Here is a 25,860-nt window from a genome sequence, read left to right as displayed (position 1 = left end):
AGTGCACAATTCAATAATTGTATATTCACAGAATTCTGCAACCATCATCACAGTTAATTTTAGAATGTTTTCATCACCCCAAAAAGAAACTCCATACTCTTTCCTATTTCCCTCCAAACCTCCCTACATTCATCCCTAACCTGAGGCAACCACTAATCTGCCTTCTGACTATATTCGCCTATTTTGGACATTTCATATAAATGGAATGTTATAATATGTGGCCTTTTCTGGCTTTTACTCAGCCTAATGTTTTCAAGGTTCATCCATGTTGCAGTACATATGAGTATTTCATTTCTTTCTTACGGCCAAATAATGTTCCATTGTATGGATATATCAATTTTGTTAATTCATTCATCCATTGATGGACATTTGGGTTCCTTGCACCTTTTGGTTATTATGAATAATGCTGCTATGACCATCCATATACAAGTTTTGTTTGGACATGTTTTCATTTCTTTTTCACTTATACCTAGTGGTATATTGTGGAATTGCTAGGTCCTATTGTAAATCCGTGTTTAACGTTTTGAAGAACTGCCAGTTTGTTTTCCAAGGCCACTGCACCATTTAATATTCCCATTACTAGTGTGTATGAGGGTACCAATTTCTTCACATTCATGCCTTTACTTACTATTAACTATTTTTTATTTAACCATCCTATCAGGTGTGAAATGGAAAAATTGTGGTTTTGGTTTGCATGTCCTTGATGACTAGTGATATTGAGCATTTTTCTTATGCTTATTGGAGAACTGTCCATTCAGGACCTTTCTCTGTTTATTAATTGGGTCTTATTTTTACTTTTGAGTTACAACGTTGTTTATATATTCTAGATAGAAATCCCTTGTAAGATATATGATCTGCAAATATTTATCCTTCTGTGGATTGTCTTTTTTTTAATTTTTTTTTTAACGTTTTATTTATTTTTGAGACAGAGAGAGACAGAGCATGAACAGGGGAGGGTCAGCGAGAGGGAGACACAGAATCTGAAACAGGCTCCAGGCTCTGAGCTGTCAGCACAGAGCCCGACGCGGGGCTCGAACTCACGGACCGCGAGATCATGACCTGAGCCGAATTCGGCCGCCCAACCGACTGAACCACCCAGGCGCCCCATGTCTTTTTTTTTTTAAAAGCAGGCACCACACCCAAGGTGGGGCTTGAACTCATGACCCTGAGATCAAGAGTTATATGCTCTACCAAGTGAGGCAGCCACCCCAGGCATTTCATTTTCTTGATAGCGTTCTTTGAGGCACAAACTTTTTAAATTTCGATGAAGTCCAATTCATCCTATTTTTCTTTTGTTGCTTGTGCTTTTTGGCTTCAAATGTAAAAAATCTTATCTAGTGCCACGATTCAGTTATAGAAATTTTTATCACTCTCACAAAGTCCCTATACTTTGTTTACAATGAATTCCCAAATTCACCCTAGGCCACTGATATGTTTTAGTTTTTCTAAATTTGCCTTTTATGGACATTTCATACAAATGGAATCATCAAATATGTGGTCTTTTGGTCTGGTTTCTTTGACTTAGAATATTTTTGAGGTTCATCCATGTTGATGCATGTATCAGTTTTTCCCCCTTTTTATTGCTGAGTCATATTCCATTGTATGGCTATGATCAGCCAATGGACATTTGGATTGTTTTTAGTTTTATTTAGCTATTATGAATATTTTTGTAGCTGCTTTGAGTATTTGCATACCAGTCTTGGTGTAGACATAAGTTGTTGGTTTTGGTGTTTTTTTTGTGAGAGGGCGCAAGTGAGCGGGGGGGGGGAGAGAGAGAGAGAGAGAGAGAGAGAGAGAGAGAGAGAGAGAGAGAGAGAGAGAGAGAGAAAGAAATTGGGCTAACCCGAAGTGGGGCTCAAGCTTACCAGATGCAGGACTCGAACTCATGAACAGTGAGATCATGACCTGAGCCAAAGTCAGATGCTTAACTGACTGAGCCACCCAGGAGCCCTTGGTTTTCTTTCTTGAGAGGATTCCTTGGAGTGGAATTGCTGTATGATTTACTTTTTTAGAAATTGCCAAACTGTTTTCTAGGGTATCTATAATGTTTTATATTCCCACTAAGTATGAAGGTTTTAGTTTCTCCACATCCTCACCAACATTTGGTATTATCTATTTTGTTTTGTTTTGGTGGTGGTGTTTTGTTTTGTTTTGTTTTTTAAGTAGGTTCCACACCCAATGTGGGGCTGGAACTAAGACCTTGAGATCAAGAGTTGCATGCTGTACTGACTCTGCCAGCCAGGCACTTTTGGTATTCTCTGTTTTTGTTTTTTTGTTTTGTTTTATTTTTATTTTATTTGGTAATAGTTTATTTTTGAGAGAGAGAGAGTGTGAGCGGGAGAAGGGCAGAGAGAGACACACAGAATCCGAAGCCAGCTCCAGGCTCTGAGCTGTCAGCACAGAGCCAGATGCAGGACTTGAACCCACGAACCGTGAGATCATGACCTGAGTGCCCCCTGTGTTTTATTATTGTAACTATGAGTGTACGTGTATAATGGTGTCTCAGGATTTTAATTTGCATTTCCTTGATAGCTAATGATGTTGATCATCTTTTTACGTGCTGCTTAGCCATTCATGTTTTTTTTTTTTTTTTTTGGTAAAATGTCTATTCATATTTTTCTGTCTTAAAATGGTTTAAATTATTTTTATTTTTGAGCTTTGAGAGTTATGTATTGTGGATAGAGATCTGTTATGTGTATGCTCTGCAAATAATTTCTCCACTTTATGATTTTTCTTTGAATTTTCTCGATGGTGCCTTTTTGTAGCACAAGTTTTGTTTTTGTTTTTAAGTTTATTTCTTTTGAGAAAGAGGTGCGTGGGCTGGGAGGGGCAGAGAGAGAGAGAATCCAAAGCAGGCTCTGCACCAGTAGCCCAGAGCCCTACCCAGGGCTCCACTTCACCAACCTGAGATCATGACCTGAGCTGAAACTAAGAGTCTGATGTTTAACCACTGAGACACCCAGGCGCCCCAGAGGTGTTTGTTTTTGTTTTGCCCTCAGAGTTTTTAATGTTAATAAAGTTCAACTTATCCATATTGAGTTGATTTTATCTCTGGTAAGGGTCACAGTTTTGTTTTTATATATGGATATCCAAGTCTCCTGGGTCCATTTGTTGAAAGATTCAGAGGTACCTTTGAGCAGTGTGTCCTGCTCAAGCCTAGGGCTTCCATGGCCAGCAGTCAGACTGCACGAGGTTGAGCAGAATGTGGTAGCGTGTTAGTGCTCTGTGGTGAGCAAAGAAAGGAAGGGTTGTTGACCAAAAGCCTTGGTCTCCTTTCAGTTGCTTTTGGAAATAACTCTGCGCCATGGCTGGGATTTTTGTGGCTGCTTTCGGCCGTACTACGCTTCCCAGCATGCACTGCTCGGGCCTCCCTTGGGCGGGGCGGCGCCAAGCCAGACCGACCTAGGAGTTTGGCTGCGAGGGAAGGGCTGAGCCACGGGTTTTGGTACCGAGATCGATTTCTCAGGGTTTTGGCGTTCCTGAGAGACTAGCAAGCTGAACCTTAAGAAATACTACCTCTCCACTCAGACACACTCCCATCCCCTGACCCGCCTTAGCCTCCCTCTTGGTTTGGGCCCTGACTCGTTTCTTCTTCGAGTTTCCCGCGGGGACTAACCCTTGAAGACGACCAACCGCAGCCGAGATTTTGACGGCCTGGCCAACCAGAGACAAGGTGGAAGAGGCGGGGGTGGGAGCCGGCACAGCGTCCGGGAGAGAGTTTTTCCGTTTCCATTTTTCGCGTAGTGGGTGAGCCGCCCCTTCTGGGGCCCTAAGGGGAGCAAGGGAGTCACGGGGGGATGCAGAAGCGCACGGACCCTTCCCCGCTCGGGTGGGGATCTCGGCGAGGCCGGGCTTACCTTTCAGCAGCACCCTCCAGGGGTCTGGGCCCAGCCTCTGCAACCTTGTCGCACCAGACCCCTCTGGGCTCCTCAGGACCACACGCCAGCTGCCTAGACCTGTGGAGGGAAAAGAATGACCAGCTAGTTCGACAGGCCAAGGTAACGTGGTTGCTGGGACCCTTGCTTTGCAGCCCCAAATTATCAGAAGGAGGGTTTCCCATGGATTTACCCCAGCTGACGGGAGGTATTGAGTTTGACCTTCCCCCAGGAGCCAGAAATGACTGGAGAAAGACATCCTTTGCCATTGTTGCAACGGGAGAAATAAGGATTGATCCTCAGTGATACCCCATTCCACATTTCGTAGGTGGCTCAGGACTCGCGTCAGTTTCTGAGAGGACAGCAGCTGGCCCAAGATGTGCTGGAAGGATTCAGGGGACTCCTGCATAGCCTGCAGGGTAAGCAGGATCCTCCTCAGGACGGTCAGTTATCCTTCTCCACAGCCAGAGACCAGTTCTGCATTTCTGGGATTGAGAAAATTACCCAGGGGGGCAGGGAATCCTGTTTAAGTCACAGACAAGACTGAAATGGAATTCTCTTTGGTACAGGTGAATCTCTGAGCCCTGCCATGCCCCCTCCCTCACTTCCCCTCACTCCCCAGCATTTGAAGAAATGGTCTCCAGGATGGTCCAATCTGAAGAACTTTCTGCCCTTTCCAAACTCTGTACAAAGGGTGATTCTTTATTGAGGCCATTTTGGTTGGGGTGATGTGATCTTTGGGTTTGGATCTTATCTGGGAAATCTTTCCTGGGAAAGTAGTCAGTAAGATCAGCATGTGTTTGCTTCAGGTCTCCCTGCAGCTGTTCCTGTTCTCCCCTTGGAATTGACTGTTACCTGCAATTTCATTACCATGAAGGCAAGCCTGGCCCAGGGTTTCACTGAAGACCAAGCACAGGATATCCAACAGAGCCTGGAGAGAGGTGAGGGCTAGAGATTGCTTTCCATATCCCTGCCAGCCTGTTTGGGTTTAAGTCCTTGCAAAGGGGATGAGAGGAGCAGTAAAATCTGTTACCGCCAGGGAGAGAGATGCCCTTTTCTTATCCACCAGGTGCTCTTTAGCCCAGGAGCACCTTTGTGACCTTTGGGCTCCTGCAGAAAAAGGAAACCAGAGATGAAGTCCCAACCTCAGCTGTATGTGTGTATCTTCTACAGTGCTGGAGACCCAGGAGCAGCTTGGGCCCAGACTGGAATGTGGGCTCAGGGGGCTGTGGGACTCTGTTCTCCATTATTCCTCTGTTCTGCCGGAGCTACTCCCTGCCCTTCACCACCTGGCTGGCCTGCAGGCTGCCCTGTGGCTAAGTACTGACTGTCTTGGGGACCTGACCTTGCTGCTGCAGACCTTGAATGGTAACCAGGTAATGTGGGAAGTAACCTGTATCTAAGGGCCTCTTCCCTTCTTTCAACCCTCTCAGCTGCAGTAGCATCATTTTGTGCTGGGAAGTTCTGCTGGGTTGGTGGTCAGAAGACCTGGGTTCTCTCCGGGACTCTTGGTGACCTTGTTTTGCTTGGTCTCTCATTGGGGGGATTCTCTTGAGTGGTTTTTAAAATAGCTTAATGATCTTGGATAGGGTTGGGGCTTTTATGATCTTGCTAAAGTGTCTTCATGGGCTTATACTGAATGAGAAGGTGCACTAGACCAGATCATCTGTGCCCCAAGTTTTTCTTCCTCCCTTTATCCTTGCTGTCTCTCTCTTAGAGTTGAGGGAATAGGAATCAGGAGGACCCTTGATTTCAAGGTCCAGCCAGGATAGACTGAGATAGGAGAAGAGGTGGTTATAGGCTTGGAGCTTCTGATCATCCTTCTTTCCTCAGAGTGAGGCCTCTGAGGATCTGCTGCCCCTTCTGAAAACTTGGAGCCCCCCAGCTGAGGAGTCAGATGCTCCATTGACCTTGCAGGATGCCCAGGGCTTAAGGGATGTCCTTCTTACAGCTTCTGCCTATCGCCAAGGTCAGCTAGCAATCTGACTCATCCCTTCCTCCCCACTCCCTGTCTTGAGGAGTCCTTTGGCTCATACCTTCCCTGTCATGTCCCATTTAGCTCTGTGCTCTTGTTCCCTGTCATGCCCCTTGCCCTGTAGGCTTCTTTAAGTTTATACCCTGATTGCCCTCAGGCCTCCAGGAATTGATCACAGGAAGCCTGCCCAAGGCATTGAGCAGCCTGCAAGAAGCAGCCTCAGGTCTGTGTCCACGGTCTGTGTTGGTCCAGGTGTACACAGTCCTGGGGACCTGTCTTCGTAAAATGGTACAGACAGTCTTAGGGTGGGTTGGGAAACCATGGGTGTTATGAATAGCTTTCTGCTTTGTGAGGTAGCTAAGGCTTGTGTTCTCTCACCCCTCTAGGGCAATCCACAAAGAGCTCTGCTGTACTTGGTTGCGGCCCTGAAAGGGGGATCACCCTGGGGTCCTCCACTTCTGGAGGCTTCCAGGGTATATCAGCAACTGGGGAACACAGCAGCAGAGCTGGAGAGTCTGGAGCTGTTGGTTGACGTAAGGAACTGAAGATATGGGGATGGCTGAGGTGCTTGTATTAGGGAGAATAATCAAGTTGTAAATAGAAGGAAATATGGCGCCCAAAGATTATAGATATACTTTTTCTTTGTGTTCCTTTTAGGCCTTGAGTGTCACTCACAGTCCTGAAGCCCCCCAGCTTCTTATTGAAGTAGAGTTACTACTTCCCCAACCTAACCCAGCCTCACCCCTTCACTGTGGCACACAGAGCCAGGCCAAGTACCTGCTAGCAAGCCGATGCTTACAGATAGGAAGGTGAGGTTCCACTGCCTTGATCATCTGAGTTCTTCCCATTTCTGATACCTTCCCTGGGATGTGACTCTGCTTCTGTTCTTTCGTATGGACAGTATGGACAAGTCAGTGGTAGGACATAGGTTCCCACTCTTCAGTCTCCTGCCTTGCTGATGGACCTGAACTTAGGACTCTTCACCCAGACACTAACTCCTATATCTTGAAAACTCTGAAATCTCCTCCCAGATCCATTCTGTAAGGAGGGTATATCCATAGTGAGCTAGGATTGGAGTTCCAAGACCCCACTTTTCCTACTCCCCAGGGCCCTTGAGCATCCCTTTGTTAGCTATGAGCCTTTGGAGGGCCCTGCTAATGGCCTAATATGAAGTTCATGGGCTATGACTTCTTAGGGCAGAGGACGCTGCAGAGCATTACTTGGACCTGCTGGCTCTGTTGCTGGATGACTCTGAGCCAAAGGTGGGTATGTCTTCAAGGTTCTCTACAATAGGGTGGGAAGGTTGGAGTCTAACTTTGGAGTAGAGCAGGACTACTGTTTTCTCTTTTTTCTTCTGCTGTTCTGTCTGTCCAAGCTGCAAGGCCAAACTAGGAAGGTTCTCAGAATAAGTGGTCCAGGGTAGCAAGCAATGGGTGGTCTCCATGTGGTACCAGAGCCTGGTGAAGAGGTTGGGGATGGTGGCCAATGTCTCTTCAAGACACTGCATCCTCCTTCCACCCCAGTTCTCCCCACCCCCATCCCGTCCAGGGCCCTGCATGCCTGAGGTGTTCTTGGAGGCAGCAGCAGCACTGATCCAGGCAGGCCGAGCACAGGATGCCTTGACCGTATGTGAGGAGCTGCTCAGCCGCATGTCGTCTCTGCTTCCCAAGATGCCCCAGCTGTGGGAAGATGCCAGAAAAGGAACCAACGAGTCACCACACTGTCTATCCTGGGTCTCTGCCACCTACCTGCTTCAGGGTCGAGCCTGGGTGCAGCTGGGGGCCCAAAAAGAAGCAATTAGTGAATTTAGCCGGTGAGCCCAGGAAGCCAACCAGGATCCTAGGGGAAGTGTGGAGGGATAATTTGCTGATTGGGACCTGAGTTGGTAAGCTCCATACTTACCTACTCATCCCAGAGTTATTGAGGTCGACTCCTCTTCATCCCTGTTCTTTGTTCCACTTCAGGTGCCTTGAGCTGCTCTTCCAAGCCACACCTAAGGACAAAGAACAAGGTGATCTAGACTCTCAGTTTTCCTCTTCCCTCTTGGAAGTGGGGGTGGTGAATGTGTTGCCTCTCCATGCGTCCTAGCCTACTATGAGGCTTAAAAGAAAGGAACTGCAGATACAAGAAGAGAAAGAGGAGTACTTGGGGTTTTGGTGACTGTGTAGCAGGGACACTCTTTTGACTTTGGGGATGGTCCCCAGGTCCTGCTTCCAGCTGTGAGCAGGGGTGTATGTCAGATGTGGCACTGCAACAGCTTCGGGTAGCCGCCCTGATTAGTCGTGGACTGCAATGGGTGGCCAGTGACCAAGATACTAAAGCCCTACAGGACTTCCTCCTCAGTGTGCAGATGTGCCCAGGTATGTATATTTGCATGACATCAGTTATGCCCAGATGCACAAGGACAGAGAGGCCCATGGGGGAGGTACTTGGGGATTAGTGGAAGAGTGATGTTCCCAGATAGAAGGGGATGAATGAGGTTGTACTGTATATACCTAGGGATATACCAGATTTGAGAACACATGCAAATGTATATGGAGGCCTCTCAGGAGTTTCTCAGTCTTCCCAGTGTCCTCAGACACAAAGACCAGAACCGTGCTGGGCATATGTTAGGGGGAAGCAGGGTCAGCTGAGCCCTTTGTCCTGGGCAGCTGTACCCAGGGATAGGAATGGTTGGGAATGAACTACTCTTGGTTCCATGTGTGAATGTAGACAAGATACTTTCTTGCTCTAGACTTCAGTTTCTTCTTTTATAAAATGATGCTTAAGGCTGTGTCAAATTCTAAGACTCCCTACTCTGGGGTGGGGCTATAGGTAGTCGAGATGCTTCCTTTCACCTGCTTCAGACTCTGAGGAGGATGGATCGGAGGGATGAGGCCATTGCTCTCTGGTGGAGCCTGGAGGCCCAAGCTAAGTTGCCACAGGAGAATGCTGCATGGTGAGGCTGAGGCCTGTGGACTTGGGGCCAAGGGCATTTGGCATTCTGGAGTACTTGAGTCTATGGAGGGTGGTGGTGAATGAAAGGGAGGGAATGGCTGTCCAATTTTCTGCCTATCCTTTACCCTTAGACATCACTCTTTTTGCTCTCCAGGTCTCTCCCCCTGTACCTAGAAACCTATTTGAGTTGGATTCGTTCCCCTGACCGTGAAACCCTTCTTGAGGAGTTTCAGACATCTCTGCTGGAACCTTGTGACCTGTAGCTGCCATGTTTTTAAAAGCCTGAACTGCAGCCCATTTCTCCATAGGGAGGGCTTTCTGCTTTACCAATTTTGGGGAATATGGGTGAAACTAATCATTCCTATATAAATCTGGCACTGAAGAGGTTGGTAGTAGTCTCGCCAAATTTGGCCTAGTTACTGCCATTCTGGTTCCAGAAGAAACCCTCCTTGCCACCAAAAAGGCAATGACTTTGCTTATGATGCCTTTTTTTCTTGTTTCTCCTTTTCTTGTGTTGAGTAAAATCTCATATTTATCTCTTGTTTGCCTGCTACATCTACTTGAGTGGGAAGGCTCAGAGCTATCTGATTCAGTTGAGTGCTGGTTGTCTAAGATACCCTCTCCCAACATCGTCTACCTTATGAGGTTGAGTTCTTGGTGGAAGAAAGGGCTACAGGAATCCTTGCAGTGGCTTTGGTTCTTTCTGTTGCCTAAAAGCCACAGAGTCCCAAAGCCCAGGATCTGTGCAAGGTGACAGAATGAGTGGAGCTGGGTCTGGAAGGTGGTCTGGGTAGGCCTCTCGGGACAAGGGCAGGTATTTGAGTCTTAGAGGGGAGGGACAAGCATACCTCTGAGTCTGAGTGACTCCTCACTCCAATCCCAAATTCTAGAAATTTGGGATTTGACTAAGTCAACCATGTCTGTGTGGCTATGGGGTGGAGGATTAATTAAATCAGCATCTACCAAAGCTGATTATTTTATTATTTTTTTAAAGTAGGCTCCACACCCAAAGCGGGGCTCAAACTCACCATTTGAAGATCAAGAGTCCTGTGTTCTACCAATTGATCCAGCCAGGTGCACACACGCCTCCTTTTTTCCCCAAAGCTGCTTATCGCATTTAGTCAGGTCTAGCCTGCATTTGGAACCCAAGAACTTCAAGTCTCATAATGCAATTTTCTTGCTGCTTTGGGTTCTATTGAATCTACTGTGTGTTCTGCGGTTGAGGAACTGTAAAGCCTATAGGACTAGGGTTACCAGAGGGTGCCAAGACAATACAGTGGAGTGGATTAAGAGCTAGGGTGCTATTCAGACGGTTCAGAGTAGGGGTGGCTGGAACCAGCATTTTGAAGGAGTAAGGCGGGGGGTTAGGGTGGATCCTTAGATTTAGGAAGAAGATGGGATTCTTCTTCCTGTGTAGATTATCACTGCAACAGGACTAGACTAATGCAAGGGTTCAATCCATTGTGCCAGGTTCTTCAGCAGGATAAAATCAGGAGCCAATGAACTGGAGCCAAGTAGGAGAGTCCGCCTCCCAGGGATTAAAGGCTCTTCTTTCTCCAGTCGATCTGGCTCCGTCCTTTTCGTTGATTGGTCGCGAGTTCCAATCCGTCGAGGAAGCGTACCGCAGCGGCCAATTGACGTGGCGTTACTAGGCGTGTTGCATCCCTGAGGCGGGAGCCAGGCCGCAGGCAAATTTCCTGATTGGCTCTGGTCCGCGGGTTGCTGGGGAGAGGCGCGTAGGGGCGGGCGGGAGTCCCCAGGGCAGGCGCTGATTGGCTGAGGTGAGAGCGCCTCTCCTTCCGATGATTCGGCTCTTCTCGGCTCAGTCTCAGCGCAGCGTCTGCAGCCGTCGTTTGAGTCGTCGCTACCGCTGCCCCCTCGCGGAATCAGAGCCAGTGTATACCGTCCGCCCACCGCCCCGGTGTCACTAGGAGGAAGCGAAAAGGAGGCCGCTTGCGGGTTTGTCGCCGCTGCTCGATCCCCGCCCGGGAGAGCCGAGCCCCGGCCCAGTCGGTCGCCTGCCACCCTTCGTAGCCGTTACCCTCGGGCCGCCACAGCCGCCGACCGGGAGAGGCGCGCGCCATGGCCTCTGGAGCTGAGTGAGTGTGTGCGCGCGCCCGCCCGCCCGCTGCGGGTGCGCGCACCTGGGGACTCGCCGCGCTGGGTAGGCCCAGCCAGGCCTGGCCGTGGGCGCGTCTAAGAGGTGGAGACTGGGAAGGAAGGAGAGAGGAAAGGAGAGGAAGGAGGCGAATGAGGGGCAGCGGTCCGGGCTGGGCCTGGCAGCGCAGCCGCGCGCCCCCTAGGCCGGGCTTGTGTTGGGCCTGGGTCGGGGCCTGGGCCAGATCGTGCTGTGTCATGCAGGCCCGGCCGGCCTGATTGGCTCCCTGGGAACCGCTGTCCGGTTCTTGTGAGGTCTGCGGACCCACATTGCCGGCGCGGAGCCCCGGGGCCTTGGAGAGCCCACCTGCGATCAGGTCTACCGTATGCTGAAGGCCTTTGGTCCCCGGAGAGACCAGGCAGGCCCCATGGGCCTGACGCCCTAACTGGGCCCGGTGGGCGTGGACTTTGGGCCACGTGAAGGCCTTAGAAGGCTGGAGACCGAGGCGGAGGCCGGAGCTGGGAAGGCTTGGAGAGCTCAGGGAAGCTCACCGCCGCCCTTTTGGAGCAGGGTCGGCCTGGCCCTTGGTTTCACATCCTCTCGACCTGAGTAGTGAAGGGATGTTCGGGAGAGGGCAGGCCCTGCGGTTTTTTTTCTGGCTTTCATACTTTAGGCTTGTTGCTATTCACATGAGAAAGCTTTAGTCAGTTTTTCTTGATGTTATGAAACGGGTGCCGGGGAAAGAACTTTTCTCTACTGTTTTGGGCTTTTGCAAAAGTTAGAATCTCAGTTGGTAATTTGTGGGCCTTCCTCGATTTCAGCCTTTGTGGTGTGAAGGCTAGAGTTAAACTAGCTCTTTGAACACGCACGGCTCCTTTCACCAAACGGCTGTGTTTAGAAACCTTGGGCTCTCCACCCCTCAGGAAAGCATCAGAGAAAACCCGACCATCTCTGCCCGTTAAATTTAGAATCAAGAGCTTTAGATACTGAAGAAAAAAAAGCCATCCTGTGGAAACTCTTCTATGCAAATCACTTTCCTGACTTGAAGAAAATTTAGTTTTTTGAGGTGTGCTCCTTTTCTCCCCAAGTTTCTAAATGGAGATGAAGTATTATTTTTTAAATCGACTGCTACTTATTAGTACTGATTTTTTTAGGTTATTCAGTCATTTGTTTTCAAGACTAAAAATAAAAATTCAAAATTCTTGGAACCTGGCATCATAGATGGTTTCTAACCTCTAGGTCATCTTAATGACTCTTACCTGAACTCCCTCCAAGTTCCCTGTGGCCCACTGGAGTTCTGGAAAGGGCCTGACTCATGCAGGAGACAATGGGGGATGTCCTCAAAGAACCTCCAGGACTGTTGTTGGCTCAAGATCAGGCTGAAGATCTCTTTTAAAAGTTACATCCTTTGATCTCAGTAGATAGATGTGGAAGTAAATTTACCTTAAAGGAAGAGCATACTACCCATCTCCATCGCTAGAGTTAGAAATGGTAGGCAGATAGGCAGTTTTCCTAGAATGCAGCTTTGGGGTAACTGCTGATTAGAGGCATTTGGCACTTTATTTTTCTCTAGCCCCAGTCTTATAGATCAAACAGGAGGGTGGCCAGTCCTTGGAAGACATTTTGATGGGTAGGAGAGAGGGAAAATTGATGGGTTTAAATTGCCTTCAGCTGCCACATTGATCATGCTTGTTCTCTAGGGTGTTAAGCACTGGAAGAGTCTGCCTGCTCTGCAGCATTATGCCCAGAGTGCTACACTTTTATGTTGGGGAGGCAAGTTTAAGCTGAGGAAACTCCACTCTTGGGAACTAGTTTTGTTTTTAACGTTTATTTTTGAGACAGAGAGATACAGAATGTGAGCAGGGAAGGGGCAGAGAGAGAAGGAGACACAGAATCTGAGCAGGCTCTGAGCTGTCAGCACAGAGCCCGACCCGGGGCTGGAATTCACCAACAGTGAGATCATGACTTGGGCCAAAGTCTGCCGCTTAATCAACTGAGCCACCCAGGCCCCCCTCTTGGAAACTAGTTTTAAGGCAATGATTAAATATGTAGCCTATGTGAGAGGATCAGCAGAAAGCCTACAGCTTTGTTTCATGAATGGGATTTGTATTTCTTTTGGGTGTGTCAGGACCCAAAGATGTAAAAGCCCCATAAGCCCTTAGCTGTTATTCTGGAGCATAGGCATCTTTTTTTTTTTTTTTTTTTTTTTTTTTTTCTTGCATTGTGAATGTATATCCAACAGGAATACTGTTTTGTTGATTGATATATCTTTAGATCATAGGACAGTGCCAGGCCTCAAATGTATACTTGCTAATTTGTTGAGTGAAGGAATGATTCATGGAAGAGATTCCATTTTATTTCTTCACTTTCTCCATTGTCTGGCCTCCCTATATTGGTTAATGTTCAGATTTTCCTGAGCCTCAGTAAAAGGAGGTAGCTCTTCAAATGGAGAGCCCACTGAGTCTAGTTAGTGATGGCTGGAGGTGAGCTAGGTAAGAAGTTGGTGTCAGATGAATGATCGTCAAGGAAATGATAGAAACTATTTAGACGGTTTAAACTGAGCTTAGACTTGGGCAACCTTAGTTTGGGTGAGGGATTTGGATTTGCTCCTTGTCTCGGCATTTCTTGGTTTTGATGTTTTGAACCAACATTGTGGAATTGTGTGTCTTTGAAGAGCTTTGTAAAGCTCCTTTTGAGCTTGAGCCTCTTTTTGAAGGTTCCAGATCCATTAGTTTAGTTTCGTTTTGTTTTTCCCAAAAAGCATGGTCTTTATGCTTGACATTTCTGTGGTATACAGAACGCACTAGGGTTCAGCAGGTTTGGCCAGTAAAGATGGTAGTGCTAATGATTGTGCTTCATTGTCCCCAGGCATGCTTGGTGGGACTTGGGGCCTTCCTGAGCCCTACAGGAAGTTGTCTTGCTCACTTCATTCTCCAAGAAGGTTAGCAAAGAAAGAGCTTATGCTTTGTTCTGCAGCGCTAATCATTGTGACCATTAAAACCATGTAACAGGCATTGTATTGAACATTTTGCATTCATTATCTCACTTAAGACAGTAATTCTCTAAGATAGGTACTACGGTATTTGCTCTTTACATGTGAGGACATCAACATCCAGAGAGGTTGAGTAACTTGCCCAAATTCACAATTAAGCAGTGGCAGGGTTGGGATTCAGACCCAGTGGGTCTGATAACAGAGCCCCTTTTCTTAATTGCTATTCCATATTAAGATTATTGTCATTTCTCTAATTGTTATTCAACCTCTACTTCTGTTTAGTCTTCTCAAGCCATAGTTTCCTGAGTCTGAGGGAAGATCACTTGGGGCCTTGACATCTAGGATACCAGTGCTCAGAATACCAGGAGCTGCTGGAATGGGAATTGTATGTGCTAAATGTTATTCTTCATGACCTTGGCTCAGTATCCTTTATCTGACCTCTCTGGTGTAGGGACAGCTTCATTTATCCACTATTTCTTTCCTAAGTGTGAGTTTGAGAGACTGGTGCGGCCCTTGGGGCTGTTATTATGTATTGGGGCTAACTTCATTTTCTCTTTCTAGTTCAAAAGGTGATGACTTATCAACAGCCATTCTTAAACAGAAGAACCGTCCTAATCGGTTAATTGTCGATGAAGCCATCAATGAGGACAACAGTGTGGTGTCCTTGTCCCAGGTAAGTTGGGTCCAAGGTCCAGTCTTTCTTTAATGCACTTCACTGGAGGGCTTTTCCCAGGTTTCTTTCCTCATTTTTTTTTTTGCAGTGACCACAGATAGAATGGGGCTTACTGGGAATTCCAGCCTCCAGGGCTGCTGCTTACCCCGTGGCCCAGTGACCCAAAGGCCTTAACCTTCTTTCCTCAGCCCAAGATGGATGAGCTGCAGTTGTTCCGAGGTGACACAGTGTTGCTGAAAGGAAAGAAGAGGCGGGAAGCTGTGTGCATTGTGCTTTCTGATGACACATGTTCCGATGAGAAGATTCGAATGAATAGAGTTGTTCGGAATAACCTTCGTGTACATCTAGGGGATGTCATCAGGTGTGTGTGGGGTTCTTAGCCCCTCAGGGATGGGAGGCCAGAGACAGCCTGAATTATAGGCAGACCCTAACAAAGGCCTTGGCAGCTGCCATTAGCAGAAGCCTCCTAGCCACGGGAAGACAACATAATAGGGTTGTGTTTCGGTTTTGATTATGCCTCCTTGGGACTTCAGAATTTACCTCTGCATTACCTTGGCATTTCTGTGACTTTCATGATGCCTTTATTTATTTATTTATTTACTTACTTACTTACTTATTTATTTTGCCAGAGGTATAATTTATCACATGTTGGATCTTGGTTTAGGATGCCATTTGAGGGTGTTTGTCTACCAAATGATCTCACTGTTGTGTTGGAATAATGGCTTGTGTTGGGGCTGGAGTGAGGTGGGAGTGTGGGCACAGAAGGTGGACTCCAAGTAGGTTTTTTGTTTTGTTTTGTTTTTAATGTTTATTTTTAGAGAGAGGATGAGAGAGCGCACGCACGTGGACACACAAGCAAGGGCATGTGTTTACACAAATAGGGGAAGGGCAGAAAGAGAGGGAGAGAGAATCCCAAGCAGGCAGTACAGAGCCCAACATGGGGCTTGATGTCACTAAGCATGAGATCATGGCCTAAGCCGAAATCAAGAGTTGGACCCTTAACTGACTTAGCCACCCAGGCACCCCTCCAAGTAGGTTTTTTATTATTATTATTTTTTTTAAAGGATCCAAGTTAATCTAGGAGAGAGGCATAGTTTGAGCCAGATCCTGAATAACTTCAATCTGAGTGATTCTGGACTTAACTTTAGGCAAGAGAATTCCCTATCTTGGAGTCATTACTGGCCACTGCTATCCAACCACCTGTCGCCTGGCCAGGAGCATCTCAGATTTCCATTTTTCATGGATTCTAGGTTTCATGTAGCCGCCTTCATGGAGGTGCTTAGTCACTTTCTCAAGATGCTCTGACCACCTGGTTGAGATGATTGTTTTCAATTCTGTTTCTCTGATCCTGACATTTGTCTGACTGAGGCCTCCCTTTATAATATTGGGTTACTGATATTAGCCAGAATGGGTCATCTTTGGATATCTTTCTGAAGATATCTCACTGATAACTCCTTACTGCTTCCTCATTTTGGGAGCAGATGTATGGATCTTTCTTTTGGCTCACTGATTGGGAGTGAGCAACCCCAGTAGCTTATGTTTTTTTGTTTTTTGTTTTTATTTAAGTAATCTCTATACCCAACATAGGGCTCAAACTCATGACCCCACGATGAAGAGTCACATGCTCTACTGACTGAGCCAGCCAGGCACCCCTCCCAGTAGCTTCTAATGGCTATAGCTGCTACTCCACCTGAATATGATTTGTCTTAGTTCTGCTTGGCTGCTCCTTTGTCCTCACTCCCACTCTATGTTCCTGCCTCTCTTCAGCTAAAGCCATCCCTGCCTTTTCTCTTTCGCTCACCATCAGCTCTCTGTGCCAGGCCCTTTCAGACGCCCAGTGCTTGGGGCTGCAGTGTGGTTGGTAACATGGAGTCTGCTTGTCATCCTCAGCATCCAGCCGTGCCCTGATGTGAAATACGGCAAACGTATCCATGTGCTACCCATTGATGACACAGTGGAAGGCATCACTGGCAATCTCTTCGAGGTCTACCTTAAGCCATACTTCCTGGAAGCTTATCGACCCATCCGGAAAGGTGAGAGAGAATTCTAGGGACTGAGCTTAAGCATGGTTATTTGTAGGGAAACCTGGGGGTAAACCTTGGAATGTCTTTATCTCATTCTCATATATGTGCTGACACACACATTCTGTACACATGTTCATGTGTACTCTCTCCTTCCCTCTTCCTCCCTACCATTTTCCTGTTTCCCTACTCCCAGTTCCTGCTTCAGTAGAGTACGCTATCTTTTTTTTTTAATGTTTGTTTATTTTTGAGAGAGAGAGATAGCATGAGTGGGGGAGGTGCAGAGAGAGAGGGAGACACAGAATCTGAAGCAGGCTGCAGGCTCTGAGCTGTCAGCACAGAGCCTGATGTGGGGCTTGAACCCATGAACCACAAGATCATGACCTGAGCTGAAGGTGATGCTTAACTGACTGAGCCACCCAGGTGTCCCTTTTCTCTTTTGTCTCTAAAGGAGAACTTGGGTCCTTTTGACTGTGTCAAGTCCAAAGTGTATTTTAATATTTAGCACAGCCTGACCATTGGTGGTTGTTGAGAAAGCTTGGGTTATATATAGCCCAGAAGTAAGGTTTTGTTCAGTGCCCTCTTGAATGACAGAGGGACTCTTCACAGTTTAGTTTTCTCTTCTTACCTGATGCTTAATAAGATGGAGGTGGGAAGGGAAAAATGGCAATGTCTAGTGAACGTGGCATTTTAGACCCGAGGTTCTGATGAGGAATTCTCACTTGGTTTGGTATTTGACATCTCTGACTGCACTTGTGTTAATTGCTCGCAGGAGATATTTTCCTTGTCCGGGGTGGAATGCGTGCTGTAGAGTTCAAAGTAGTGGAGACAGATCCCAGCCCTTACTGCATTGTTGCTCCAGACACAGTGATCCACTGTGAAGGGGAGCCTATCAAACGAGAGGTGAGTTCTCTCCTTATCCCAGTGCCCAGTTTCATGATTATGAAGTGGGGCAGTCATGTGGTGACTACTAAAACTGTACTGTTTGGGACCAAGCTTCTTTCCAGAGGTGGGAAATCTCCCAACTATTCATTTCTGGACCTACATGTTACTTATAAGTGATAACCAGTGGTTTTTAAAATCTAGATTGAACCTAGAGGATCTAAGTCGTAATAATTTTTGTAGAAGTGACAATCGATGATGGCATCTAGACTTTCACCTGTTTCCCAGAGTTTCCAGCTTTAGGTCTTAGGGCAGTCCTTCCTAGTAATACTAAGAGCAGTCTGAAAGGGTAAAGCTATGCTAGAAATCTTTGCTTTGGGATTTTTAGAGTGATTCTTTGGGGCAGCATCCCCTCAGAGGGGAATCTTCTCATATAACAGATTTCTCTACAGCACATTATAGAAGGATTTGGAGAAACTCAACTTTGCTGATATTTAATATTGCTGCCTTCTTTTTTCCTTTGTCTCCTCAACATTCAGGATGAGGAAGAGTCCTTGAATGAAGTAGGCTATGATGACATTGGTGGCTGCAGGAAACAGCTAGCTCAGATAAAGGAGATGGTGGAGCTACCCCTGAGACATCCTGCCCTTTTTAAGGCAATTGGTGTTAAGGTGAGCATCCTGGGCCCAGTGGGACATAATCTAGGCTGTGATCAATGAAGGCTTGGTGTCTAATCACAGAACCTTTTTTCACACGTATTTTTCACTATTCCTTTGGATTAGAGGGGGAGTAATATATTCTTTGTGTGAAGAGAACTGTAAATTTATTAAGCTACTAATGGTCTAGAACAGACCAGGTCAATTGAGTTTTTCGTTGCATATCTTTTTTTTCTTTGTCCTCACAGCCCTTTAAAGATGTAAAAACCATTTTTATGTCATGGACCCTATAAAAACAAATCTTCATAGTTTGCCAACTAACATAGTTTGCCACTGTCTATAACAGTGCTATCCAATAGAAGTAGAAATTTAAGGAAATTTGCATTGTGAAGGGTATTGAGTCCAAAACATTTGAGAACTGCAGATCTCAATGTAACTTCCTAACCATTTCCATATCCTGGAGCACACTGAAGATGGAATTATCCCTTTCTCTATTATGTACCATGCCAATAATTTTATCTTCTGTGTGGGCATTTCCCATGTGCAGCCTGTGGATGAGGCCACAGAAAAGACAGCTTCAAAGAGGAAAACTTGTGGTTGGTGGTAAGGAAAAGCATTCCAATATGATAATAAATCCTGGAGGGTTGTGATTACTAGAGTGAGTGAGCCTCTGGTAATAACTCTTAGATGGCTAAGCTAGTCCTGGCCTTTGCCTGTCCAAAGTCAAGCCCTTTTGGCTTAAAGACCTCTTACTGTTTCCTAGTCCCAGGATCTTCAGACTTAGCCACACTAATTTCTTAGGAAGGTTTCTCTGCTCCTGCTCTTAGTCTCTTATGTAACTTGGAATCCTAAGTGTTAGCTTTCTAAGCATATTTTCTCTGCTAATGAGAGGAGGGAGTATGATCTGAAGTAAACTGTCTTTCAAGCAGCTAATGCTGAGGGCTCCTTACTGATACTGGGGTTGAGCTCTGATTCTCACTGTCTCTAGATAGAGCCATAGTCAAACCATTTTAGAGTGGTTGGGGTTGGGAGAAGGTGGGAGTCTGAACCTAACCATACTCTCTGTACTGGTCCCCAGCCTCCTCGGGGAATCCTGCTCTATGGACCTCCTGGGACTGGGAAGACCCTAATTGCCAGAGCTGTGGCAAATGAGACTGGAGCCTTCTTCTTCTTGATCAACGGTAGGAGACTTGGTTCACCTTGTGTTTGGCTGGACCTTATTCTGAGCTGAGCATGATCAGTCTTATGAGCTGGAGAACTCATGGACATGTTTATTTATACATGTGCACTCGTGTATATTTGATCATCTTTCTTCTGCTGGGGTACATTACAGATAGAGAAGCAATAAGGGGAAGGTATTGCACTCTGGTGCCCCCTGCTCTATCCTTCCCCCACCCTTGAGAAAGATTGTGGAAAGGCTGAAAATATTTAGGGGGAGCAAGTTAAAATTTTTGTCTGCTAATTTATTTGAAAAGGTTTAGGGGAATATTGGCTGAGATCAACTGGCTCTTTGAGAATGATAGAGATTCAACTGGTGTGCTGCTTCTCCTGCTCTGGCCAGAGGTCTCAGAACATGTGCTGTCATCTTGACACTTAGAGCTTGAATGTGAGATAGTCCTGAGCTTGGTTGATTCCTTGCTGAGCTGAGTCCTTGGCTTCTCTCTAGCCTAATCTGCTGGCTATCCTGGGGTAGGGTCTGGTAGAGTCTATGAGAAAGTAGGCAGAGGTTACCACATTTTTGTACAGCATTTGTTTCTGGGCTGGGCAGATAAGAGATCTGATTTCTTTTGGGATTGAGGAAGGCTGTAGATTTGTCATTGGTTCTATTCCGTATCCTTTCAGGTCCTGAGATCATGAGCAAGTTGGCTGGTGAGTCTGAGAGCAACCTTCGTAAAGCCTTTGAGGAGGCTGAGAAGAATGCTCCCGCCATCATCTTCATTGATGAGCTAGATGCCATTGCTCCCAAAAGAGAGAAAGTAGGAACCTACCCAAGGGGATAATGGGGGTTGAAAGGTCCTCGCTTCACTTCTGACCAGACATCCTGTCCTGACAGACCCATGGGGAGGTGGAGCGGCGTATTGTATCACAGTTGTTGACTCTCATGGATGGCCTAAAGCAGAGAGCACATGTGATCGTCATGGCAGCAACCAACAGACCCAATAGCATTGACCCAGCCCTTCGACGATTTGGTAAGGACCCCAAATTTTTTTCAACCCTGTTCTTCCTCATAGATTATAGCTCTGCTGAACTTAATCTTTTTGATTCCATGTCTGTCCTTCATCTTAAGTCACCTAATCCAGAGGATTCCTTTTTTTTTTTTTTTTAATTTCTGATAGAACGTGAGTGGGGAAGGGGCAGGAAGAGGGGGACAGAGGATCCAAAGTGGGCTCTGCATTGACAGCAGCAAGCCCGATGTGGGGCTCAAACTCACGAACGGTGAGATCATGACCTGAGCCAAAGTTGGATGCTGAACTGACTGAACCACGCAGGTGCCCCAAATGCTGAGGATTTCTTGAAGCTCCTTGCAAGTGATAGGTCACAGGGTCCTTTCCCTTATCCCATGTCCTGTCTAGGGTGACCAACCATCCTGGTTTGCCTGAGACTGAGGGGTTTCCCAGGACATGTAACTTTGAGTGCTAACACCAGGACAGTCCTGGGCAAACAGGGATGGTGGTCACCTTAGACCTATTCCTTTCTCTCTCTGGAACAGAAATGAGCCCTGTCTGTGTTCATACACTGTCCTGCAGGTCGCTTTGACAGGGAGGTAGATATTGGAATCCCTGATGCTACAGGACGCTTGGAAATTCTTCAGATCCATACCAAGAACATGAAATTGGCAGATGATGTGGACCTGGAACAGGTGGAGTGATAATGAGGGGTGGCCCAGAGTTAGGATGTCTGTTTCTAGACAGTCGAAGGGAACTGGGTAAGGACACAAGCTCAAGATGTAAAGAGACTAATTTTGATTCCTGGGTGGGGGAAAGGAAGTGATTTGAGATTGAATTCAGGAAACTGGAGTTGGTGTGTTCTCGGTTGACACCACATTAGAGTAAACTGGAACTTTGGGGTCGGCTTTATTTCTAGGCCCCACGTCCAGGCTTGACTACTTAAAACCCAGCCAGTGAAAGAACTGCTGGTATGTGTTCAGGGAAATGGGAAGACCCACAGATAGGAGTCAGGGTAAGGGGCCAAGATTTTGTTGTCTCTGAGCCTCCTAAGGCATCTAGGTCTTAAACACAGAGTAGTGAGTAGCTCTTCTCTCTGCAGGTAGCCAATGAGACCCACGGGCATGTGGGCGCTGACTTAGCAGCCTTGTGCTCTGAGGCTGCTCTTCAGGCTATCCGCAAGAAAATGGACCTCATTGACCTAGAGGATGAGACCATTGATGCTGAAGTCATGAACTCTCTGGCAGTTACTATGGATGACTTCCGGGTAAGGATTGCACCCCCATCTCAGGTACGCACGCACACATGCACATTTTGACCTCACCTGGCAAGTCTCATCCCCAGCTGTTTTGTTTTTTGTTTTTTTTTTTTCCTTTTTCTTCTTAGTGGGCCCTGAGCCAGAGCAACCCATCAGCACTGCGGGAAACTGTGGTGGAGGTACCACAGGTAACCTGGGAGGATATTGGGGGCCTGGAGGATGTCAAACGTGAACTTCAGGAGCTGGTCCAGGTAGGGTAACTTGGTCCAGGGTAAGTTACTGCCTCAGAACAACGTAATTGAGCTTAGATGGTCTTGGGGTGTTGGCGGTTATTACAGGAATTGTGAGAGCATAATTCATGAATCTGTTATTCTCAGTTTGGAGACACTAAGGAGCCTGCTCCTAGAGAATCTGATCTTATACCATGTTGTGGTTGGGAGGGATGCTACTGTTCATTAAGTTTGTTTTAAACTGGGTGGGTATCCTGAACCCTCTTTCCTTTTCTTCCTAGTATCCTGTGGAGCACCCAGACAAATTCCTCAAATTTGGCATGACACCCTCCAAGGGAGTACTCTTCTATGGACCTCCTGGCTGTGGGAAAACCTTGCTGGCCAAAGCCATTGCTAATGAGTGCCAGGCCAACTTTATCTCCATCAAGGGTCCTGAGCTGCTCACCATGTGGTTTGGGGAGTCTGAAGCCAATGTCAGGGAAATCTTTGACAAGGTGAGTTACAAGCAGCTGATTGTTCACTTGCTTGGCAGTAAGGAAGCTATTTCTTTGGGAGAACTGAAATCATCTTGTTCTGGCAGTTCAGCTGGGGCAGTAAAGGTCACTTTAATTTCCTTTCCTTCTTAGGTCTGAGAGACCCAGTTGTGCTAATGCTTGAGTTCATCTGTTTCTCCCATAGGCCCGCCAAGCTGCCCCCTGTGTACTATTCTTTGATGAGCTGGATTCAATTGCCAAGGCTCGTGGTGGTAACATTGGAGATGGTGGTGGAGCTGCAGACCGAGTCATCAACCAGATCCTGACAGAAATGGATGGCATGTCTACAAAAAAGAATGTGTTTATTATTGGGGCTACCAATAGGCCTGACATCATTGATCCTGCTATTCTGCGACCTGGCCGTCTTGATCAGCTCATCTATATTCCACTTCCTGATGAGAAGTCCCGTGTTGCCATCCTCAAGGCCAACCTGCGCAAGTCCCCAGTTGCCAAGGCAGGTGTAGCGCTATTGGTGATGTGCACTTTTATGAGTGCTCAGTCTAGTATGGAGTTTGGTTCCTGTAAAAGATTCCATTGGGGATTTCTAGGGTTAGCATTGTAAAGGGAGAATGGAAGATATGACAAAAGATGGGACAAACTAAAATTAGGAGTGCTTGGAGTATATTACAGGGGAGGAGAGGCTAAATGCTAAGATAGTTCTATTGCTTCTTTTAGGATGTAGATTTGGAGTTTCTGGCTAAGATGACTAATGGCTTCTCTGGAGCTGACCTGACAGAGATTTGCCAACGTGCTTGCAAGCTGGCCATCCGTGAATCCATCGAGAGTGAGATTAGGCGAGAACGGGAGAGGCAGACCAACCCATCTGCCATGGTGAGTCTGCAACTTTTCCCCATATGTGCCTGTTGTGGGGACCCAGGGACAATCTCTACCATGCTCTATAGAGTTAAGAGTGTAAGGTTTTAGGGGCGCCTGGGTGGCTTGGTTGGTTAAGTGTCCGACTTCGGCTCAGGTCATGATCTCATGGTCCGTGAGTTCGAGCCCCGCGTCGGGCTCTGTGCTGACAGCTCAGAGCCTGGAGCCTGTTTCAGATTCTGTGTCTCCCTCTCTCTCTGCCCCTCCCCTGTTCATTCTCTGTCTCTCTGTGTCTCAAAAATAAATAAATGTTAAAAAAATTAAAAAAAAAAAAAGAGTGTAAGGTTTTGGAAAGATAATCTGACAGATGCCCTGTTAGCAGGGCATCAAAAAGAATGAATACTGAGGGTTAATCTCTTCAGTCTGGAATTATAAAGGCAGAAAAGATGTAGGTAGTCTATATATACTCTGTTTGAGGTAAGCTCTATGAAGGAAATCAAAATATGATTGTGCAGATAAACAAATAGAGCAGGATTTAGAACCTGGGATCCATAGACCTGTCCTTCGTTGGTGGTCCATGGATCTCCTGAAATTAAATGCAGAATTTGGTGTGTGTAAGCTTCGTAAAGATAAGGAATCTATATTATCTTGCATATTTCCCACTCTGTCTTGGCACCATGATAGAGACTTAATGAATGAATAAATACATGAATGAAAGGCTTCTTTACCTTTTGTAGGGGTTCTGAGATATCCCTTCTTCTTCCCATAAAAGCTTAGAATGTATTGATATGGTTAATGCTATGGAGCACTCATAAATCACAGCAATTGGAGTGGCTTCTCAGTGGAAGAGATAGGGTTTGAGCCAGCTTGTGAAGGGAGAGTGTAAAGGCTAAGGAAATAAGTATCCCAAATAACTGGCTCAAGAAATAGGATTGCAGGAATTGGGGAAAACTGGGGTAGATTTAAGAGGGCATGTTACTGGCAGTAAGGCCACTAGGTAAAGCATAATGTGGATGTGGTAAGCACTTTTTTACCTTTTTAAAATTTAGGGGTTTTGTTGTTGTTGTTGTTGTTGTTGTTGTTGTTGTTGTTAGAAATTGCTTATTTATTTAAAAGTTCATTTATTTTGAGAGAGAGAGAGAGAGTGTGTGTCTGAATACGCAAGTGGGGGAGGGGCAGAGAGAGGGAGAGAGAGAATCCCAAGCAGGCTCCATGCTGTCAGTGCAGAGCCCAACATGGGGCTCAAACTCGTGAACTGTGAGATCATGACCTGAGCCAAAATCAAGAGTCGGATGCTTAACCAACTGAGCCACCCAGGGACCCCTGTTAATTTTTAAAATTTAAGTTTATTGAGATACAATTCACACATAGTAAAATTCACCCTTTTAATGTATAGTGTATCTGTGCATCTTGACAAATGTATTTTTAAGTTCTATAACTACTACCACTGTTCAGATAAATTTCTGTCATCCCAGAAATTTCCTCCTGTCACGTTTTAGTCACTTTTTTCCACCCTAAGCCCCTGGCAACCACTCAGATGATTTTGTTCATATAGTTTTGCCTTTTCCAGAATGCACTGACAGGTTTTTAAACAGGGCACTGATGCAGTTTTAGGAAGATTGGCCTTGCAACTTATTCAGGGTGGATTAGAGAGACAGGGAGACCAAAAAACTGCTGCAGTAATGGGGGGCAGGAAGGTCAGGGAAGGAATCCAGGCTGGACTTGAGCTCTGGTGGTCTGTGTTTACCAACCCTGCAGGAGGTAGAAGAAGATGATCCAGTGCCTGAGATTCGCCGAGATCACTTTGAGGAAGCCATGCGCTTTGCCCGCCGTTCTGTTAGTGACAACGACATCCGGAAGTATGAGATGTTTGCTCAGACCCTTCAGCAGAGTCGGGGCTTTGGCAGCTTCAGGTAATTATGTTGCAGCGGGCAGTACTTAAGTTGTCTTAGGAAACTGTACAACCAAGGTTGTGGGAGTCCTAAGGAGGCTGGAGGGTTAATTGTGAAAATCCCACACAGGCCCCGTCCTAACCATCTTTTTTGGATCTGCTCTTGTGCATACAGATTCCCTTCAGGAAACCAGGGTGGAGCTGGCCCTAGTCAGGGCAGTGGAGGCGGCACAGGTGGCAGCGTGTACACAGAAGACAATGATGATGACCTGTATGGCTAAGTGGTGGTGGCCAGCATGCAGCGAGCTGGCCTGGCTGGACCTTGTTCCCTGAGGGTGGGGGCGCTCGCCCAGGAGGGACCAGGGGTGTGCCCATGGCCTGCTCCATTCCTCAGTCTGAACAGTTCAGCTACAGTCAGACTCTGGACAGGGGGTTTCTGTTGCAAAAAAATACAAAACAAAAGCGATAAAATAAAAGCGATTTTCATTTGGGAGGCGGAGAGTGAATTACCAACAGGGAATTGGGCCTTGGGCCTACGCCATTTCTGTTGTAGTTTGGGGCAGTGCAGGAGACCTGTGTGGGTGTGAACCAAGGCACCACCGCCACTCCCCACAGTAAAGCATCTGCACTTCACTCAGTGCTACTCAAGCCCTCCCTTCTTCCCTCTACCCAACCTGGGCAGGAGGATGAAGGGCCACAGTTGCTGGGTGTTTATATAGAGTAGGTTGATTTTATTTTACATGCTTTTGAGTTAATGTTGGAAAACTAATCACAAGCAGTTTCTAAACCAAAAATGACATGTTGTAAAAGGACAATAAACGTTGGGTCAAAATGGAGCCTGAGTCCTGGCCCCTGTGCCTG

General features: G+C 46.7%; 2 protein-coding genes across 6 annotated transcripts; both read left to right on the top strand.

Annotated features, from left to right (window-relative positions):
- The first annotated feature begins 3,735 nt into the window (after nt 1-3,735).
- On the top strand, nt 3,736-9,328 carry FANCG (FA complementation group G). 3 transcript variants are annotated; one of them, XR_005792534.1, is made up of 14 exons: nt 3,736-3,998; nt 4,204-4,294; nt 4,685-4,816; nt 5,049-5,251; nt 5,709-5,844; nt 6,008-6,138; nt 6,237-6,383; nt 6,508-6,659; nt 7,046-7,112; nt 7,374-7,663; nt 7,815-7,861; nt 8,055-8,210; nt 8,697-8,788; nt 8,942-9,058. XR_005792534.1 is itself a non-coding variant. In XM_040481586.1 (14 exons), the coding sequence occupies exons 1-14, from the start codon at nt 3,798-3,800 to the stop codon at nt 9,048-9,050; spliced, it is 1,839 nt and encodes a 612-aa protein (XP_040337520.1). In that variant the 5' UTR covers nt 3,736-3,797; the 3' UTR covers nt 9,051-9,328. The 3 variants fall into 3 exon arrangements, 2 of the variants coding, with proteins under 2 accessions (XP_040337520.1, XP_040337519.1); XM_040481586.1 differs by having other exon boundaries at nt 7,521-7,663; nt 8,665-8,788; nt 8,942-9,328; XM_040481585.1 differs by having other exon boundaries at nt 8,665-8,788; nt 8,942-9,328.
- Nucleotides 9,329-10,579: 1,251 nt separating this feature from the next.
- VCP (valosin containing protein) lies at nt 10,580-25,841 on the top strand. 3 transcript variants are annotated; one of them, XM_040481582.1, is made up of 17 exons: nt 10,580-10,886; nt 14,439-14,550; nt 14,739-14,911; nt 16,441-16,583; nt 17,344-17,474; nt 17,993-18,124; nt 19,188-19,290; nt 19,952-20,085; nt 20,163-20,298; nt 20,857-20,969; nt 21,377-21,541; nt 21,661-21,783; nt 22,044-22,256; nt 22,441-22,749; nt 22,971-23,126; nt 24,867-25,021; nt 25,175-25,841. In XM_040481582.1, the coding sequence occupies exons 1-17, from the start codon at nt 10,870-10,872 to the stop codon at nt 25,278-25,280; spliced, it is 2,421 nt and encodes an 806-aa protein (XP_040337516.1). In that variant the 5' UTR covers nt 10,580-10,869; the 3' UTR covers nt 25,281-25,841. The 3 variants fall into 3 exon arrangements, with proteins under 3 accessions (XP_040337516.1, XP_040337515.1, XP_040337517.1); XM_040481581.1 differs by lacking the exon at nt 10,580-10,886 and adding an exon at nt 13,808-13,826; XM_040481583.1 differs by lacking the exon at nt 10,580-10,886 and adding an exon at nt 14,160-14,262.
- The last annotated feature ends 19 nt before the right edge of the window (nt 25,842-25,860 follow it).

The sequence above is a fragment of the Herpailurus yagouaroundi genome, unplaced genomic scaffold (genome assembly GCF_014898765.1).
Source record: "Herpailurus yagouaroundi ecotype Mexico unplaced genomic scaffold, PumYag 160, whole genome shotgun sequence".
NCBI classification, from domain to species: Eukaryota; Metazoa; Chordata; class Mammalia; order Carnivora; family Felidae; genus Herpailurus; species Herpailurus yagouaroundi.
The sequence above is the reverse complement of the archived record's forward strand: the minus strand, read 5'-3'. Positions and strand labels throughout refer to the sequence as shown.

Coding starts and splice junctions, on each gene's coding strand:
- FANCG (XM_040481585.1), top strand. CDS start 3,798: ATGCAGAAGCGCACGGACCCTTCCCCGCTCGGGTGGGGATCTCGGCGA. Junction 5,845..6,007: donor AGCTTCTGCCTATCGCCAAG/GTCAGCTAGCAA, acceptor GATTGCCCTCAG/GCCTCCAGGAATTGATCACA. Junction 7,113..7,373: donor TGGATGACTCTGAGCCAAAG/GTGGGTATGTCT, acceptor CTTCCACCCCAG/TTCTCCCCACCCCCATCCCG.
- VCP (XM_040481582.1), top strand. Junction 20,299..20,856: donor CCCAGCCCTTCGACGATTTG/GTAAGGACCCCA, acceptor ACTGTCCTGCAG/GTCGCTTTGACAGGGAGGTA. Junction 25,022..25,174: donor CGGGGCTTTGGCAGCTTCAG/GTAATTATGTTG, acceptor TTGTGCATACAG/ATTCCCTTCAGGAAACCAGG.